Below are 18,529 nucleotides of genomic sequence, written 5' to 3'. Positions count from 1 at the left end.
TAATTTCAGTAAGACATTGAAATGACTCTTTGCTGGACTTTATGTGGTCTGCCAACATATGACTAATGTGTGTGTGTGTGTTTTTAAACACTGGGAAACAGGCGAGACGTCAGGAGGAGGCAGATTGAAAAGGGACCTCTGACCCCTAGGGTCAGAGGCTGCCCAATTTAGAATTTGTGAGTTTGTAAGAACAAACTCAGCAGTATCAGAAAACTAGCAGGAAAGCCTACCCTTGTTTAGATAAGGGCCTGTAAGCAGAAGACCTTGAAAGCAGTATAAAGACTCCTCTGCCCTCCCTCTCGTGGTCGCACTTGTTTCACAGACTGTACTGGTGACTTCTGTGTGGCAACTGGGCCTTCTTGCAAGAATAAATACTTTTAAAAGACAATTTGACTTCAGAAATGTCTCTTACGCAGTGATGGTTGTTTAATGAATATTTTTGCCACAACAATAGTCTTTTAAAAGGCATCTGTAAAAAAAAAAAACAAGTGGAATGTAGTGTTGTCAAATATAGATTTTTCGCTACATATCAATCCTGAAATATCTGAAACATGATACGAATAGATACACGATACCAGCTGTTCTTTCTCTATCTCTCTCATCTCTCTGACAGCGAGTGACACACAAAACCGTCTCTCCTCACTCACTCGTTTAATTTGATCCTGATTAATATTGTTGGTGTGACAGGGCTTGAATTTTGGCGTGGGATTGTGCATAATTTTACTCAGTCCTGCAGATTTTGTTCTCACACTCAAAGTGCAGCACATAAATCCGCCTCTCAGTACTAAACCGAGTTCTTTTTTGCTTATTATTGCACTTAAACAGTCAAATACACACAAAATAATGTCTAAATGCTGCTCTTGGCGAGTATTTACATAAACAGTCAGTTATGTGTTAAGTTTAAGTAAGGTTTTAACAAGCAGTTGAGAAAGAAAACACGTGTAACAGTATGTTTGATCCGTGCATCAGGTCTTAAAGTGACAGCAGCCTAATAAATCTGCTGCCAAATTATGAGATAATATTAAAAATATCTATATGGCAGTTTTTCCCAATGTATCAATGTCAAAATTGTGCCCAGTGAAAATGCTGACTGCAGACATGCTTTTTCATGCTCAAACAACAACATTACACACTAAAACCAACAAAAAATAATAAACCTTTTTTAAATCATCCCGAATTATTTTTTTCACTGAGCTTGATGTAGTGGCCAAAACAAGGTATCGACATTTTGGGGACAAAGTAAGCAGATCAGGAAGGTTTTGAATAGAGCTAATTGACTTCCAAAGTTTAGTGAACAGCTTAAATAACAGACTCACCCACAACATTAATGTGATACATGTAATGCACAACAAAAGCGCTATATAAATGTAATGAATTATTATTATTAATATTATTATGAACTACTAACAAAATATATATTTTTTATAATGGTCTCATATGGAGAGACACAAAGAGTAAAGCAAATCTTCTCTATATGGAATCTGATCTGTTTGTGAGGGATGTTCAGACTTTAGGAGACATCACAAATGAGCCGAACATGAATGAGTGGACAGAGGTAGAGGTCAGTCTGATGAAAGATGGAGAAGAAAAACGAAAAAGATTAAAGCCAAACCAGCTAAGCCTTCTTAGCTTGTGAGTGGAACCATATGCAGTGGGCTTATGGGAAGATATGTGTCTGTTGTGTTTGAGATTGATGGCAGAAGATTTATATACAAAGAGAAAAAGAAAAAATGCAGCTATTATGACTGAAAGAATGAGAGAGGATATTAGGAAAAATAGGAATAACGCTGAACATTCGCCCAGAAATGGCAACAGAAAATCACTTAAACGCTTAAATGTACATAACATTTAAACGCTTAAATGTACATAACTTCCACAGAGAACAGTAGTGCTGTTCGAGAGCTAATAGTCTTCTGAAACACGCAGACATCAAACTTGTATATGATTAATTCTCAGTGGGTCATCAAAACTGGAACTGCCCATCTGTCAGATACACGTACACTCACCTGTCTGGACTCTTTGGTGTTGCATGGTTCCAGTCTGACCTTTGACCCTGCAGTAAAGGCTGTGATGGTCAAACACTGATCATGCTGACGGATCTGTGGTTCAATCAGGGTCCACTTCTAAAAAAAAAAAAAAAAAAGATACAGACAAATTAGTGGGTGAGTAATGCTGGTGTAGAGTTATAGAGATAAGTTACACACTCATTGGCCACTTTATCAAGTAAACCTGTTCAACAGCTTGTTAACGCAAATATGTAATCAGTCAATCACATGGCAGCAACTCAATGCATCTGGACATGGGGCGTTTCTCAATACTAAGTACGCAAAGTTCGGACTTGCCAAGTTCGACTCGGGATCTCAGTTATGTGTATATATTAGGCAACAATAAATTGAAAAATGTTATAAATCACCACTCTGCCTCTTTTCGTTTTCATTTGACTACACTGTAGTCAATAATTTTACCCTTAAAACTATTCTTAGATCACCAAAATGACTTTTGAATTGTTTTTTTCATGCCATAAAATAGCTTGAATGTAACTCTACACCCTTGACTCATTTAGTATACGTGGTTCTATGAATATGCATATGAGCCCCGCCTCCACTCACTCACTCAGCTCAGAGATCCACTCGTTGACGATCACACGTTGACCTGGGGTGCGTTTCAATGACGTAACTCGCTGCTTAACTACCATTGTACGATGCATTGTTGAAGAAATCAACTAGCTAGTCACAACTGTTTCCCGAAAACATATTGTCGCAAATTGGCCGTTCAACCACGTTGGTTTATGCTGTCACGCACGTGGTGGAGTAATAACTTCTTTTAATGAATCTGTTTGAGATCGACTTAATGCTAGATGTTTTTATATAAATTAAACACATGGCATCTGAGGGCTATTTCTAATTTTTCTCAGTTATTTTTATTTATTTCGTTCTTACGTACTAGCGCACATTCGCATATGCGCACTCTTCAAAAACGGTGCTTTAAATCTCTTGACAAACTAAAAGACGTAAATTACATTTGTATGTATTCTAAATAAAAGATACAGATTGTACTGAATGTCAGCTTGCTTATTTTGTTTAAGATCAGGATTTATTGAGTCCACATGTCATGCAAACAAGAAACTCTGCTTCTAACACAGGTCGAGAGCTGTTGTTCCAAACACACAACTTTGCGATGCTGTTTGCGAATGTTCGTTGGAACGATGGTTTCGGGAAACACCGACTCGTTGAACTATGCTGATAACGACAGAACATGCTACCAGAGTTGGCTAACGATGCTTTCGAGAAACACACCCCTGATTGGTTACAAGGTAGTTTGTGACGTCAGAAAAGCTGTCTTTTATTCACTGCACTTTTTAAGGCGAAAATACTCAGCAATGGTGTTTTTGAATTTGCACATGGTTTGTATTAAAGTATATTAAAAACACCACATAAACATATACAGTAAACAACATTAAAAGCTTGATTTTCACCATAGGGGAACTTCTTAAACATATTAATAGCCACGCAAATGTGGTTCAGGCAACGTGTACATTAATTATCCTATTGCATGTATATTTATAACAAATCGAAATATAAAGCACAACCCTGGCTCTTTTCTAAAAAATATTAATAATATAATTATGTGGTTCAGGCAATATGTGCATAGGCCTACTCTGATTATCTTCACTGTAATAAAATAAAATATGACCTATCACACAACCCTGTCTCTTTTTGTTAAATGTCATTTTTAATTATCAATAATAGCCATTATAAAAGTATAAGTAAAAAGTATATGAAGCTATACAATATATGAAATAAAGCAAACAATTCAGTCAAACATACAAAGTCAGTGCTCTAGTACGCTACAATGGTACAGTTAAATAGACCTTATTCAGAGCAGCGCCATGACAGGTGTGAGAGTGAGGCTGTGAGGGATTATAGACTTGCCGTGTTTCCAGTGGCATCCGCTGTAAAAAGCTGTGTAAAGCTCCTAGATTACTTACAGTTTTCCACAGCTTATATTGTCTGGAGTTTTTTGTCAACTGAAATTTCTTGGAAAGATATTTTTCCAGTGTTTCATGAGCAGAACAATCCAAAAACACATGAAATAACAGTACAGCCCACTGAAGAGATGCATGTTTGTCCCTCCCAGCCTCGCGCTGATGGCGCTGCTGTGAATAAGGTCAATAGCCTAAATATATAAAGTTCTGTCATGAAAACTCTCCGAGAGATTGGCATGTAAATGGATATGGCAATGTTAATGTATTTGTTCTTGGCTAAATAGATCTGCTACGCTGCTGCTGCTGCACATGTAACAAACATGAATAACCCCCGTAGCAGATCTATACAGGTGGAGCTGGGGAAGGGGGAGGGTTTCTGAAACCGCTGCAGACTGATAACAGCAACACTACCGGTATTTGTTTAAATGTTAAATGTTAAGCTGCAGCTTATTGGCCGCTGATGCAACAACAACCAATCAGCTGTGCTATGATAATGACATAATCACTATCAAATGACTATCAGCCTGCACCATCTACAGTTTCATGCCAGGACTAGGTATTTATGAAACTTTACTTTGCCTGCAGCCAAAACGATTTGCCAGGGAACAAATTATAGATTCATGAGACCAAAGATCGTTAGATACAGCCAACACAAGACAAATTACTGTATATCTCATGTTTAACCACTACAGAGACATCGGAGCCAGCGGCAAATGTCAGAAGGACTAGCCGAGGTAAGGCTGTTCCAGGCCGGGTTAATGAGCGCAAGTCCACAAGAATACAAGTACAGACAAGAACACATATGGAGGAACGGTCATGGTCAAGACGATCTGCTGAAGTTCAAACTGAGCATCAGAATGGGGAAGAAAGGTGATTTAAGTGACTTTGAACGTGGCATGGTTGTTGGTGCCAGATGGGCTGGTCTACATATAGTCAAGAAACTGCTGAACTAGTGGGATTTACATGCACAACCATCTCTAGGGTTAACAGAGAATGGTCCTAACAGAGTAAATATCCAGTGAGGGTCAGGTCTGTGGGTGAAAATGCCTTGTTGATGCCAGAGGAGAGGAGAATGGCCGGACTGGTCAGAGCTGATAGAAAGGCAACAGTAACTCAAATAACCACTCGTTACAACCGAGGTCTGCAGAAGAGCATCTCTGAGCACACAACACGTCAAGCCTTGAAGCAGAAGCAGCTGAAGAAGACACACCGGTCACTGTCAGATGAGAACTGAAAACTGAGGCTACAGATCGCACAGACTCACCAAAACTGGACAATAGAAGTTTGGAAAAATGTTGCCTGGTCTGATGAGTCTCGATTTCTGCTGCGACATTCAGATGGTAGCATGGATCCATCCTGCCTTGTATCAACGGTTCAAGCTGCTGGTGTAATGGTGTGTTGGATATTTTTTTGGCAAGTTTTGGGCCCTTTAGTACCAATTAAGTATAATTTAAACGCCACAGACAACCTGAGTATTGTTGCTGACCATGTCTGTCCCTTTATGACCACAGAGTACTTCTAATGGCTACTTCCAGTAGGATAACGTGCCGTCACACAGCTCAAATAATCTCAAACTGGTTTCTTGAACATGACCATGTTCACTATGATATTCACTAAACTCCAACGGCCTCCTCAGTCACCAGATCTCAATCCAATAGACCAGCTTTGGGATGTGGTGCAACTGTGTGATATTATCATGTCAATATGGACCAAAATCTCTAAGGAATGTTTCCAACACTTTGTTGAATCTATGCCACAAAGAATTAAGCCAGTTTTGAAGGCAAAAGGGGGTTTAACCCGGTATTAGCAAGGTGTACCTAATAAAGTGGCCAGTGAGTGTATATAGCAATGCAGAATTTGTATGTGAATCACACTCATAATCTGAAAAATTTACTTTGTTTATTTGTATTTTTATTTGTTTATTTGCCAATGAGTTGATTTGGAGTTTTTTATTTATTTTTTATTAAACATTGCTTCTCATTCCAAATCTCTGAATTCCATTTAATTCCACATAAAATCCTCTCCTCTTCTCCATGTCACTGAATTACGTTAGCTTAGTACTGGTATAATAATGGCCAAAAATATTTTTGAAAAATGCAAAAGTGAAAATAATGTGAACATGGAGAGGGTTGCAATTACAATGCACATGGTGCACAAGGCAGTTAGGTAATAACTGAGAAAGCTCTGTTGACATTGTAAAAAATAAAAAAAGATGGTGGAATCAAAATCGAATCAGGAAATCCGTGCCATTGCCTAGTATACTCTTACTCACAAAAATGCAATATACAATATTCAAAAGTATGCAAACAACAAAAAAACGACCTTTAATGGTCAAAAAAAAAAATGTGAACATGGAGTGTGTTGCAATCACAATGACCAAACAAAATCAGTGCCAGTGCCTAGTCTTAGTTTTGTAACTTTATACTCTTACCCAATGGAAAAACACCTAACATTTTTACAGGAAAAACCAAACTATTTTGAAAACAAAAATGCCATGGCTCCTGATGTATTACTGAAAATAATGTCAAGTTAGTAACTGCTACTTTCAGTCAGTTAAAGCTTCACCTGTGAGGCAGGTATGCTCGGTGTGGTCTTACACTCAGCCAAACCCAGACTGTCTGTGCCGTGGCTCTCCAGACACAACCCATCCTGCTTCAGGAGACTGTACACCTCCTCCTGCTCTGGGATTCTGACAAACACAAGCAATAACGACAAAACACGTTCAGAACAGGGACCTGAGAGGGTTAAATGGCATTTCACTCCAAATACAAAAAGTCCAGGCTTTGTCTGGCAGCCCACCAGAGCCCAGACACAGTCCAGTGAACGCGACTCACTTGAGTTCAGGGTACACATTCTCAAGATACCAGCGGAAAGAGTTACAGTTCAGCTTCCATCGCAGTGCAAGCCGATCTGCAATACTGTGTGGAGAAACAGAAGCGGTTTAAAGGAATAGTTCACCCAGAAATGAAAAAATCATCATCTAACTCACCCACAAGTTGCTCCAGAAAGTTCACAGAGAGTAGATACTCACCAGGGGCTGTCAAGATCCAAAAAGTACCATCAAATAGTCTGTACTGCTTGTGCACAGTATCGATCATGCAATATTGTGTGAGAATAGTGTGTGAGAAACATATACACTGAACATCTAATGAGTTTAAAATAAAATTGAGTTTTGTTGGTATAAACCATTGTGAAAAAGAAGTGCACTTTGGCATACTTTAAAAAATATATAATATACTTTTAAATAAGTTTTAACTGAATGTAATGTTTTCAGACACTTGATTGTGTGTTATTTAAAACTAAATGAAAATGTATTATATATTTAATTTATATTAAATGTACTTATTTGAACTTAAGAGTGTTTTTTGACACATTTAAGTAGATCTTTATGTAATTTCATAATTACTTCAATTGTATTTGAAATATGCTAAATGTACTGGCAAGCATTTATGGTAAATTAAAATATGAAACTTATTCAAATGTCATGTATGTAAAAATATATATGCAATTAAACATTTGTAATGATAAAGGTAAAATGTATTACTTTTAAATGTAATATTAAATAACTTTACATGTGCTTCAACAGTCATGAAAGTGTGCTCTCATTAAGTGTCTTTTATTTCATTAATATTATATTATCTGCAAGTTTTGAAACTATACTTAAGATTTGAAGCACATTACAAGTGCACAATTAAGCGCACTTCTTTTTCACAAGGGAATTTATGTATTTAGGTTGATTCAGTGATGTTATATAATATTCTTCACTTGAATAAATCCAGTTAATATAGATGTTAGCCATTACAAGATACCATTTTCTTTTTCAGTGTACGTTGTTTGGTGTTTGATTTTTAAACCTGACATGACACATCTTGACAAGCCAAGTTGAAGTATTTACTTAAAGTACTTTTATGGAGCTTGATGGTCAGTTTTATTGTATGTTGCAGCGTGAACATCCTGCTAAACATCTCTTTTGTGTTACACAGTCTGGACTGACATGAGGGCGAGTAAACAACAACAGAGATTTCATTTTGGATGTGACTATTCCTTCAGAATCAGAGGTAAACATAATCATAATCTCATAAAACAGCCTTTCACCAGCTCACCATAACAATATCTACATAAAAACACAGTGTATAAAAGTTATCAGAGATGTCTGACCTCCCGAAGGCCTTTCCCTGCGCTGACGGTCTTGCAGCGTAGTAATACTGTTTATACTCATCCATCCAGACCTCAGCCGCTCTCCGCGTGTTCCTACAACACACACAGACAATGTAACAGCGCTGCACTCATACACTTCGTCGTAAAGCATGATTACAATAAAGGCTAATTTACTTAATGTAGGTGAGTGCATTGCCCTCTGGGAAGTCATAGGGATGGCGTTTCCTAAAGACGTGTCCCACGCGACTGCAGGGCAGGATCTCAAGACTGCCGCCACACATCCACACTCTGAACGACAGCTCTACAACAACAGAAAAAAAAAAAAATCGATTATGGAAATAATTTTGTTTATGCAAGAATGAAACATTAAAAATATGGTTACAAATGTTTTGAAATAGGAAAACCAATGATATAAAGCGATAAAAAAACATAAAAAACAATACAGGCATCCATGAGGATCAATCCCTTTGTTCTAGGCAGCCACGCTGCTGTGAGCAAGTAAGACATGCTAATGCTGTACAATATAGCGTACATGAATTACCCATGCAGGTGGAGCTGGGGAGGGAGGGGGGTTTCTGAAACCGCACTGCACCTGCTACAGCAAACTATCGCTCAGGACCAAACCACTGTGAGGCAACGGAGGGGGACTCAAAATGTTTCTAATCATATTTTGCATTTGTATTGTTTTACTAGTACTTTCACAAACATTTATATAAAGTATATATCATGTAATTAATTTTACACATGCTTTTAATGATATTTTTACCGACCCCCTCGCGATTTCCACCTGTGAAACTCCATTACATGATGGACGATTTTATAAAAGTTGGCTTAAAGAGAGCTATATTTTTTCGTTTGGCAATTTGTTTAACTTCATATTTTAGTTTGTGATTTATTTATTTTATTTAATGTATGTTTTTCGTTTTATAATTTATTTAATATAATGTTTTTCATTTGATAATGTATTTAATTTAGTCTCATTCAACACTTTTTTTTTATTTTGCTTTATTTAAAAGTGAGCTAAAGGATAGCCTAATTTATTGGTTTGGGGCTGTTCAAAATTCCAATAAAGTATGTGGATGTTCTTCTCTTAGTACTGCGTATTCGTTTTACAGTAGCCTACATGCATCTTCTGATCAGAGGTTGGTGTTATTAAAAAAAAAAAGAATAAAAATTTACTGTGGAGCGAAAACGGAGCGAGACGTATTAAGGACGGCGTGGGGAGCGAGCGAGGAGCGGAAAATTGTACACCCAGAGCGAGCTTGAGCGAAGTAATTATGAAATGTTTTGAGCGTGGAGCGCAAATTCTTTCCGCACTGCTCCGCTCACATACTCTGGCCTGCACCATCTAGAGTTTCATGACAGGACTTTGTATTTGTCCAAATTCCTCTCCTTATAGCTCTACATTAAACACAAAACATGTTCTGATGGACGTTTTACCACAGTTAATAACATTTTAAATTTATATTTTCGTTTTAAAAACAATGTAATGCACATTTATAAGACTTTACATATTACCTTGACATTGAATTACAGAAAACTAGTTAACGCCGCCGCGTGAGTGTCTGTAGTACAACGGCTGAGGGAGTGATGGTAAATTTGACATTGTTCTCTCTTCTTATCATTGTAATCAATTTCTCAATATTTTTTCCTGTTTTGGTAAGTCATAGAAATGCTATTGTGAATTTCTTTTCTTTTTCTATGGACCCTTTTCACATATCCGGGTTTCTCAGAAGTCGTCATAGTTGGGTAAACGTCTACAGTGGTGAATAAGATGACAGCAAATATAATTTTTTTATTCCCATTTGCTCCAATAGCACAAAACAACAACAACAACAAAAAACCCCTCCATGATAGTGTTTCCACGGCTTTCTAAAAGCAGAAAAAACATAGAAAGATTGATTACAGCCGTCAGAAGACAGAATTATGCCAAATTGGGGTGTTGGGTTTCCATGTTTTATGGGGACTTTCCCTTGACATAATGATTTTTATACTGTATATCCGATCCCCTAACCATAAACCTACCCATCACAGAAAACGTTCTGCATATTTACATTTTCAAAAAACATCCTTTAGTATGACCAGTAACAGAGCCACCTTGAGTCACAAACTTCTCCAAGGCTGACTCAAATGGAACCTCTGACAAACCTTCCAGGACTATGGAAAGATCCCAGGAAGGAATCTGTGGTAGAGACTGGGCTCAGGGTACTAAGGGCATGCCACCTCAAGGGGGAATTTTTACACCACGACAAGTCATGCATCCATTTCTGCCAACCGTGGGGTTCTTCAGTGACACAGTTCTTCTGAAACACAACCACTTCTGTGTTTCAGGGAGCAGCAGTCTTCAGCAGATTTCTACCCTATCTCAGCAATGCTGCCAGAGAGTGGCACCCACCCCCTCTTGGGACATTATAGGTTGTCAGGGCAGTCGACTGGTCCGAGTCTGGTTCTCAGACCCTATAGCCGCTTTCCGATCAAGTAGTTACAGGAACTTAGTTATAGGAACTGTCCACTTCTAAACAGTTCTAAGAACTACTCTCCCCCAAACTCGGTTTTGCTGTTTGTGTTCGCACTGGCCAAGTGTCCATAGGAACTGGTAGGAGGGGTAAGGGAGTGACGCAAGCACTGTGACTTTTATTTTGACGGCGCGACAGACCTTTATTTTGGCAGCGCTGAGAACGCCAGAGCAAACAATGCTCGCATTCTCTGTGTTTATTAGTTAGCAATCGGTCTAACAGTACTGTTTAATATCTTATTAGATAGAACTGTTATAGAAAGTAGACAGTATATGAAAAAAGGTTATTAGCCTATGCCGTGTGGTTGATGTCCAGTGTTGCTAGCTGGGCAGATAAACATAATCATGTTTGGCTTGGTCCTCTCAAAGTTGCGTTGGATTTTCTCTTCAGCATAAAGGTTTAGAGACCCATCCATCACTGTTTTAGTAGTTCATGGAGTAAATATATAGGCTATAATCTGTGTGTTTACATATAGCTGTTTTAAAAATGGCGGGTGCTGGTGTTCCGCGTGCGTTCGGTCAATCAGCGTACACTAACGTCACAGGTAGTTCCTATAGTGCTGGTTTAGACCCTACTCCGAAGTAGAACCTAAATTAGTTCCTCCAAAAGGAGTTCCTAGAACTAAAATCGTTCCTAGTTCCTGCGGTGCGAACACGCCGACATCCGGGTACTTTAGCCAATAGTTCTAGGAACTGTGAAAAGGTTCCTCCGGCTTGTGTCTCTCCTGGAAGGCTCTCCTTTGGAGATTTCCAACCAGGAGGGACCTTCTGTCCCTGGGTTGATTCTCCACCCTGATCTGAAAGTTGGGAACTGTGGGTCTGGCCCCTGAGGGACCCCAGCTCATAGATCCTGGTCTCTCAACTGATGATGTTGAGACCGACCTAAATGCTAGAGCTCCCTCCACAAGGAAACATTATGCCCCATCTCTTGCATCACGGTGTGCTCAGCATTGACCCAGTACACTGCCTGTGTGGTTCAGTGCAGGAGATCTTGCAGTGTCTTCTGGCAGGACTATCACCTGCTACTGTTAAAGTTTACTTGTCCGCCTTCAGCTTGCTAAGTTCCCTTTTGATGGAGTCTCTTTGGGGAGGCATCCCCTCCTTGTCTCATTTTATGTGTGCTGCCAGACGAATGAGGCCTATCTGCAGACCATGAGTTCCTTTCTGGGATCTTTCCATAGTCCTGGAAGGTTTAACAGAGGTTTCGTTTGAGCCCTTGGAGTCCGCATGCGTCGTGGCGCTCTCGCGAACTCACTCAGAGGCCGACACAGAAGAAAATGAAGAGTTGAATAAAGTCGTTTCTTGTTTTTTTTTGCGCACAAAAAGTATTCTCGTCGCTTGATAAACTTAAGGTTGAGTCACTGTAGTCACTTGGACTATTTTAACGATGTCTTTACTAACTTTTCTGGGCCAGCAGATATAAATTGCCTAGAAGCCTGTGGAGGAGTGATCCAGCTCTCAGATTTCATCAAAAATATCTTAATTTGTGTTCTGAAGATGAACGAAGGTCTTACGGGGTTGGAACAACATGAGGGAGAGTAATTACTGACAGAATTTTCATTTTTGGGTGAACTAACCCTTTAACTTCAATTGAAGTTTTTGTAATTTTTATTAGTTTTCTTTTAATGTCTGTCCAGTTTTTATTGTTTTATTTCAGTTTAAGTTTTTTAATTCATCGAGTTAAACTAAAAAGGAAGAAAAAAATGCCTTGGCAACTAGCTGAAGTTTTGTATATTTTATTTTGTTTCACTTAACATTTTTTTCATGGTTTTAGTTGTAATCTTAGTTAACAATAATATACCTGAGGTTTGTTTGACTATATTAGTGAGGACATCTTCACCACACACTTTTCTTTATACGATCTCTGCAGCTTGTCTTGCTAAACTGTTCACAGGATGTTTGTAACTTCAGCACATTCACAGAAGAGGAGTGAAAGAATCTTTCAGGATAATGTCATACATTTGATCATTACTTACCAAAGTTCTCACCACCCCAAATATCCATGTGAGTGTCATACTGGCCCAGACGATTAAACCAGCCTTTTTCCATTACGAAGATTCCTCCAGCAATTACAGGGGTCCTGCATGAACAGCAGTTAGCATCAAGAGTATAGAAATATAGGGTGTAGAATGCTAGGGACATGTCCTTACCAATATTCAGCAATAGTAAATTTGTTATTTCTCAGTTGAAATAAAAATATCCTAGATTTTCTTTACTTGATATACTGTACTGTATGTATATGATTCAGAGAGAGAGAGAGAGAGACCTGATTGGTTGTGTTGGGTCGTTTCTTGCCATTTTCTGTTCTATAGGAATCTGCTCCCATTTGAAGTGTAAACTCCAGTCGAAACCTGATGTCAGAGGGGGAAAAGTGAGGCAGTTATTCCTGGATCACTCGAATAAACACATGCAGTTATTTTTAATCTGTCAGCAATCAGACTAGTGGTGGACCAATGTGTATTTTCTGGTGGCCGAACAAGGGTGGCACTTCTCCTTCAAGAGTGGCAAGAGTGGTTATGCTTTTGGGATTATGATTTAGTGATTCCAAAACCTTTATAACAAGGTTGTAAACATTGCCATTTGCAGAGTTAACATGTGCTACATTCTATAGGCATCATGAATTAATACATTTCTTTTTAATGTATCTTGGTTAATGTTCATTTATAGATATTGTCTATAAATATACTTTTGTCCATTGTCACCTTCTACCTTCACCTTCAAATTCATTGTAACCAGTTCTTTCTTAATGATGTTACATCTAATACATACTATTAAAAATAATTGGTATATGTAGACATTTACATAACCCAAGATTATTAATCCATGTTAACTATTATGTAATGTTAATGTTTACACAACCCTTTTGCAGTGTTACCGATATATTAAATAAACAGCAATCATAGTATTTAATACTGTAATTCTAATATAGTATTTTTCACAAATAAAGAAATTGTTAAAAACATGAATAAAAAGTAAGTAAATACTGTAACCAACAGAGCACTCTGCTAAGTTTGTGCATACTGGGACTCATATTTTCTCAAATAAAGATCAGGTAACAGATCAAATGTTTGTCTCCTAATATTCCTAAAAAAAAAAAAAAAGACATAAATTCTTAAAGTCAATCAGATAAAGTCAAATTCTGAGAAATGAGTATGTAGAGCTATAAAGCTGATGTGGATAGAAGCTCGGATCATTTGATTTTAGAAGAATTTGGTGAAATATTTGGGTGTTGTTATTGTTAACTAAAATTAAAAACTATTAAAAATCACAATTTTAAAATCAAATCAAGCTGAAATGACAGAAAGCTGAAATCTCAGACAGATTAAAGAGGTTGAGTTCTCTCACCTCCTCTCAGGTCTGCAGAGGCGGCCAGATACGCAAAGTTATCCAGACTGATGACATCAATGATGGGACTGACCACACGAGTGTGATCCTACAGGAGAACACAAACCACAGATGATCATTCCAAATGAATTATTTCATTATGTGTCTGGATATTTCCAAGCATTTATGTTAATGAGTTTATTGAGTCATTATTGCATTTCAGGCCAGCTAAATACAGCATAGAGGACACAGACATTTGTGTGCAAAGTCAGCACACTGTAAAAAGTGATCAATATGTCATGGCAAATTATGTTTTCTATTACCTTAACTCAATATAATTTAACCAATATCAACTTTTATTTTTTAAGTAAGGATATGAGATTCTGCTAGCCAAGATTTAAAAATGAGTTGATTTGATTATTCTTAAAAATTAAGACAGCAACTGTGCTTCAGTTTTTAAGTTGAATCAGGTGAAATTTTTCTAAAGTGCATGAAACGAAAATCCGTCTATGTTCTAAATGCATGCTATCTTATTATGACCGATTAATTCATGTAGGCATATTAGTAAAGTGTATATATGTTTTGGTTTCGTTTTGACTCTGTTCCTGTTTGCCTGAGTTCTTAGATAGTTTCTCTGGCTGTTAATTAGTTTCCACACACCTGTTTGTCACAAATTCCATGTGTCTGGGTCCATGGACTTTTATTTTGATATTCTTTTGTCTGACTTTGCCTGTGTTTAGTTCCAGTGTGTGTAGTTCCTGTTCCCTAGTTTGCCAGTCATTCATTGTTTTATTGGTTAATTGCAAAAAAAATTGGTTATTTTTTTCTACCCAAATCCTGGGTTGAGCCTTTTGGGTAAATTTTTTGGGTTATTTTTTCAGTGTTTGGGTAGTTTTTGTGTAACCCAGATCCTGGGTCAGACATAACAACCCAGTGTTTGGATAGTTTTTGTGTAACCCAGGTCCTGGGTCAGACGTAACAACCCAGTGTTTGGATAGTTTTTGTGTAACCCAGGTCCTGGGTCAGACGTAACAACCCAGTGTTTGGGTAGTTTTTGTTTAACCCATTTCCTGGGTCAGACGTAACAACCCAATGTTTGGGTAGTTTTTGTGTAACTCAGATCCTGGGTCACACGTAACAACCCAGTGTTTGGGTAGTTTTTGTGTAACCCAGATCCTGGGTCAGACGTAACAACCCAGTGTTTGGGTAGTTTTTGTGTAACCCAGATCCTGGGTCAGACGTAACAACCCAGGGATTGAGTTGTTTCTTGCGGGCTTGTTGCGACCTCTTCAGGAGAGAGCAGTGCAGCTCTGTCAACTTGTTGCGTGTCTTCAGTAAAATAAAGGCTTGTGTACATTTTCTGTATCTATAAATTTGTTATTGTTCTGTATATCGTTAAGTTTTATGATTTTTTGGCTAAGAGTGAAACGCAGGGTGGCGGTCTGAAGTTAGAAGTTCCCCCGCTGAACATGATACAAGTGCCGACACGAGATCCAATGCCGTTACGGTGGAAACGGGACAAAAGAGACTGGTCGATTACACGTGAGTTACTTCTGAATGTTTAAATTTTACTTCTAATATTTGTTAAACAAGCTTAATTGTATGCAATATGTCTTCAAAACTATATAAAATATGCTATAGTCTACTGTAAAATATGATCAAAAATAAAGGAATTATCATACAAACCAGTGGTTCTGTGGAGTATATATATTTTTTTTATGTTTAGAGGATTTGAGGTTAATTTGTAGACATTAATAAGAAAAAAAGCTATAGTTTTATATCAACTCAGTATGATGGATTACATCAACCCATTAGGATCAAATAAACAACCCAATTTGCTGGGTAAAACCACCCCAACATGTGTTCTGTTCTGTCCCATATTTACCCCGCCCTTGGGTTGAAAACAACCCAAATTGGGTTGTTTTTAAGCCAGTGTTTTTTAGAGTGTGATTAGATTCTCACGTGTCCCCATTACCAGAGTGTATTATTTCCTCAGTTAGCTTCTGGTCTTTGTTAACGTTACTAACTGGACTGTATCTATTTGTTTCTTGGTTTCTATTAAATTCTACTTAACTGCTCTTCAAGCCAAATCTCTCAGATCAACTATCCAGCGTATGTGACACTGTTTCTGTTCTGACTGATTACAGTTTTTCTCGATTGCTTAAACACATTTCTTGAAACTATGCCTTGTATTCTCAAAACTGTAAACACAAAGCCATAACTTCTCACCCAATTCTCCAAACATCCCATTTTCAGGTCAAAATGAAGCTCTACACTCAAAACCATTCACTCTTGCTGAAAAAACAAACTTTGCCCTCAGACATCACACAAGCCCTCACAAACACACACACTACAACATAGTCTAACACACTGGTGCAATAAATTCAAAACAACATTTCCAAGTTTCAAAACAACAAGTTATGTTGCAGTCTGAAGCACATCTACTGTACCTGTTTTTCTCCCTGAAGGTTCTTATGATCGAGGCGGCAGTGAAGCGACTCAAATTTGGCCTTCCTCGTTGCCCAGCCTCCCTCATAGCCATACCATGGACAAAGACATGGGCAACTAGAGTGGCACGATTTCATCCGAGACTTGTCTACTTGCCCTTCACCTTCACCTTCCTCCTCCTCCTCCACTCCAGTGTCCTCATCCTTCTCCTCCACCTCCTCTCATCCTCATCCTCCTCCTCCACTCCAGTGTCCTCATCCTTCTCCTCCACCTCCTCTCATCCTCATCCTCCTCCTCCACCTCCTCTCATCCTCATCCTCCTCCTCCACTCCAGTGTCCTCATCCTTCTCCTCCACCTCCCCTCATCCTCATCCTCCTCCTCCACTCCAGTGTCCTCATCCTTCTCCTCCACCTCCTCTCATCCTCATCCTCCTCCTCCACTCCAGTGTCCTCATCCTTCTCCTCCACCTCCTCTCATCCTCATCCTCCTCCTCCACTCCAGTGTCCTCATCCTTCTCCTCCACCTCCTCTCATCCTCATCCTCCTCCTCCACTCCAGTGTCCTCATCCTTCTCCTCCACCTCCTCTCATCCTCATCCTCCTCCTCCACTCCAGTGTCCTCATCCTTCTCCTCCACCTCCTCTCATCCTCATCCTCCTCCTCCTCCTCCACTCCAGTGTCCTCATCCTTCTCCTCCACCTCCTCTCATCCTCCTCCTCCACTCCAGTGTCCTCATCCTTCTCCTCCACCTCCTCTCATCCTCATCCTCCTCCTCCACTCCAGTGTCCTCATCCTTCTCCTCCACCTCCCCTCATCCTCATCCTCCTCCTCCACTCCAGTGTCCTCATCCTTCTCCTCCACCTCCTCTCATCCTCCTCCTCCACTCCAGTGTCCTCATCCTTCTCCTCCACCTCCTCTCATCCTCATCCTCCTCCTCCACCTCCTCTCATCCTCATCCTCCTCCTCCACTCCAGTGTCCTCATCCTTCTCCTCCACCTCCCCTCATCCTCATCCTCCTCCTCCACTCCAGTGTCCTCATCCTTCTCCTCCACCTCCTCTCATCCTCATCCTCCTCCTCCACCTCCTCTCATCCTCATCCTCCTCCTCCACTCCAGTGTCCTCATCCTTCTCCTCCACCTCCTCTCATCCTCATCCTCCTCCTCCACTCCAGTGTCCTCATCCTTCTCCTCCACCTCCCCTCATCCTCATCCTCCTCCTCCACTCCAGTGTCCTCATCCTTCTCCTCCACCTCCTCTCATCCTCCTCCTCCACTCCAGTGTCCTCATCCTTCTCCTCCACCTCCTCTCATCCTCATCCTCCTCCTCCACTCCAGTGTCCTCATCCTTCTCCTCCACCTCCTCTCATCCTCATCCTCCTCCTCCACTCCAGTGTCCTCATCCTTCTCCTCCACCTCCTCTCATCCTCATCCTCCTCCTCCACTCCAGTGTCCTCATCCTTCTCCTCCACCTCCCCTCATCCTCATCCTCCTCCTCCACTCCAGTGTCCTCCTCCACCTCCTCTCATCCTCCTCCTCCTCCTCCACTCCAGTGTCCTCCTCCACCTCCTCTCATCCTTCTCCTCCTCCTCCACTCCAGTGTCCTCCTCCACCTCCTCTCATCCTTCTCCTCCACCTCCTCTCATCCTTCTCCTTCACTCCAGTGTCCTCCTCCACCTCCTCTCATCCTCATCCTCCTCCACTTCAGTGTCTTTCTCCACCTCCTCTCATCCTCATCCTCCTCCTCCTCCTCCTCCTCCTCCTCCTTCACTCTAGTGTCCTCCTCCAACTCCTCTCATCCTCCTCCTCCTCCTCCTCCTCCTCCACTCGTGTCCTCCTCCACCTCCTCTCATCCTCATCCTCCTCCTCCTCCACTCCAGTGTCCTCATCCTTCTCCTCCACCTCCTCTCATCCTCATCCTCCTCCTCCTCCACTCCAGTGTCCTCATCCTTCTCCTCCACCTCCTCTCATCCTCCTCCTCCTCCTCCTCCACTCCAGTGTACTCCTCCACCTCCTCTCATCCTTCTCTTCCACCTCCTCTCATCCTCATCCTCCTCTCACCCTCCTCCTCCTCCACTCCAGTGTCCTCCTCCACCTCCTCTCAT

At 40.1% G+C, this 18,529-nt stretch overlaps 1 protein-coding gene across 1 annotated transcript in view; it reads right to left on the bottom strand.

Moving 5' to 3' along the window:
• Positions 1–18,529, bottom strand: part of galnt16 (UDP-N-acetyl-alpha-D-galactosamine:polypeptide N-acetylgalactosaminyltransferase 16) — a 63,813-nt gene that overhangs the window by 11,055 nt on the left and 34,229 nt on the right. Inside the window, exons 7-14 of the mRNA XM_081347944.1 lie at positions 14,004–14,091; positions 12,925–13,009; positions 12,635–12,738; positions 8,318–8,444; positions 8,144–8,236; positions 6,820–6,903; positions 6,551–6,674; positions 2,007–2,123 (exon numbers count right to left, since the gene is read on the bottom strand). Of these exons, the coding sequence (XP_081204070.1) occupies positions 2,007–2,123; positions 6,551–6,674; positions 6,820–6,903; positions 8,144–8,236; positions 8,318–8,444; positions 12,635–12,738; positions 12,925–13,009; positions 14,004–14,091 (822 nt within the window). The remainder of the gene's footprint in view (positions 1–2,006; positions 2,124–6,550; positions 6,675–6,819; positions 6,904–8,143; positions 8,237–8,317; positions 8,445–12,634; positions 12,739–12,924; positions 13,010–14,003; positions 14,092–18,529) is intronic.

Source organism: Scardinius erythrophthalmus, assembly GCF_964197995.2.
Source record: "Scardinius erythrophthalmus genome assembly, chromosome: 19".
NCBI lineage: Eukaryota > Metazoa > Chordata > Actinopteri > Cypriniformes > Leuciscidae > Scardinius > Scardinius erythrophthalmus.
Note: the sequence above shows the minus strand (reverse complement) of the source record. Positions and strands in the feature narration are given on the sequence as shown.